The 1,779-nt window shown below is 42.4% G+C and overlaps 1 protein-coding gene across 1 annotated transcript; it reads right to left on the bottom strand.

Moving 5' to 3' along the window:
* Positions 1-12: 12 nt before the first annotated feature.
* LOC122420825 (mitotic checkpoint serine/threonine-protein kinase BUB1 beta-like) lies at positions 13-1,771 on the bottom strand. The gene has a single exon (XM_043436333.1). It carries the CDS (start codon positions 1,682-1,684, stop codon positions 164-166), a length of 1,521 nt encoding a protein of 506 aa, XP_043292268.1. The 5' UTR covers positions 1,685-1,771; the 3' UTR covers positions 13-163.
* Positions 1,772-1,779: the final 8 nt, after the last annotated feature.

The following is a 1,779-nucleotide window of genomic DNA, read 5'->3' as shown; positions in this document are numbered from 1 at the left end:
CTATACCAAACAGATCTACCTGGTAGGGAGAAGAACAGTTAGCCAGGATCTTTTGTCCTTCCAGGGTCTGCACAGTCCAAAAGCCACTGAGGTTAAAAACGTCTAGCTGTACCCTAAGGTCAACACTGTAGGAAAAGTCCACTATCTTCAAAGCTTGATTGTTCTAATTAAAATCATAGGGATCATGGATTCTGTTTCTAAGAATCAGACTCCTTGGGCTCAAGTCACCATGGACTATTTCTGCTTTGTGTAGTTTCTCCACCATTGTCAAAAGGTTATAAATAATCAATACTGTCATTTCATGGGTGATAAATTCACTGTGTTGAAGAAGATCCTGAAGGGTGAAGCAGTTTATATATTGATGCCAAACGATACAGCCATCTTGGTATTCATAACAGGTACACAAATTATCACACTCCTCATTTAAACATTCCTTTAACTTGAAGTTGATATAAAAGTCCCACGGGACAGGTTGAGAAGACACCTTTATTATGGTTAACTCGGCAGTGTTTCTTGGTGTCACCCAGAATAATTTGTAATCTTCACATACCAGGTATTCTTGTCTAATGTAATATTCCTCATTATCTAATTCAATTTCCTTCTCTATTTCCAAATTAGGCATTGGTCTATCTTCTACAAAAAACTCTGTAGAGACACTCAGCTCTGGCAGGGACTTCACTAGTTGTCTGCGATACTGTGAACACCAGGGTGACTGAGTGGGGCTGTCTGCAGTCTCACTAGTGAGCTCCAGTTTCTCAGGAATTTGAAGACTTTTGATGGAGGAGGTGCTTGTAACTGAGGCAGAAGATCCAGAGAACCCAGAGGAGTGTGTGGCTTCACGGCTGTCTTCAATAATTGGGCTCAGCTTCTTGATGCTGAGAGGTGGATTGTAGATAGTGCCCCAAGCAGTTTGCTGGTCCTCAGAGGTCTTCACATCTAGATCCTCTTCCTGCAACAGTCTCTCAGGATCAGAAGGGAGATCCTTCAAGGATATTATTTCATGAAAAGGAGTGGATGCAAAACGAGCTGCTCTAGCAAAGTCACAAGTGTCTTCTGGGTTAGGACAAATAGTTACATTCCTGAAATCTGTGATAATAGCATCCTCACTCAAGGGCTCAATTCCTGTAAATTCATCACAAACATCTGGAGATACATCCTCATTTGAGGTGATGCTTTCTGAAGTTTTGAGAATTGCAAGAGGTCTTCGTTGGGCTAAAACCCGTGAGGGAGCTGCAGAAGGACTGACAGGCTTTTTTTCTGAAAGAAGAGACTCATCAAAAATGGAGAAAGGTACACTGGAACTTTTAGAATGAGGTTGTTCTTGCCAAACGTTTTCTGCAAGTGATGTTTCCCTGGCACAAGAGTTTACTGGGCAAACAAAATTGGACCCAGCTATTCCTGCTATTTCCTGAGACTCTGAAGCAATTCGCAGTTCAGCTGTCTCCTTTGTAGACATCGTCTCTTCTTGCTGCTCACTCGCTCTTTCTTGCCGAGTGGTTTGGATTTCTTTTAGCTTCTTCTCCATCTCTTCAATCTGTTTCTGCATTTCTGCTCTCTTCTCTGCACTGGTCAGTAGTTCAGCTTCTCTTCGCTCTTTTAATTTCTTCCGGAAAACCTCAGCCCGGATCTCTTCAAAGGAGAACTCCCCCACTCCTGCATAAATCTTCTCCTTACAATACATCATCTTCTCCTTCTTCTCAGACTCTTCTTGCTGAAGACTTTGAACTCTCTTCAGGAGATCTCCTTCTTCCTTCCCAGGCTTTCTTGTGCTTAGAATGT

The sequence above is a fragment of the Cervus canadensis genome, chromosome 18 (assembly GCF_019320065.1).
Source record: "Cervus canadensis isolate Bull #8, Minnesota chromosome 18, ASM1932006v1, whole genome shotgun sequence".
Taxonomy (NCBI): Eukaryota; Metazoa; Chordata; class Mammalia; order Artiodactyla; family Cervidae; genus Cervus; species Cervus canadensis.
This window is presented reverse-complemented; position numbering and strand designations above follow the sequence as displayed.

Bases quoted from the DNA above. Each gene is read 5' to 3' on its own strand.
- LOC122420825 (XM_043436333.1), bottom strand. From the start codon at position 1,684: ATGATGTATTGTAAGGAGAAGATTTATGCAGGAGTGGGGGAGTTCTCC.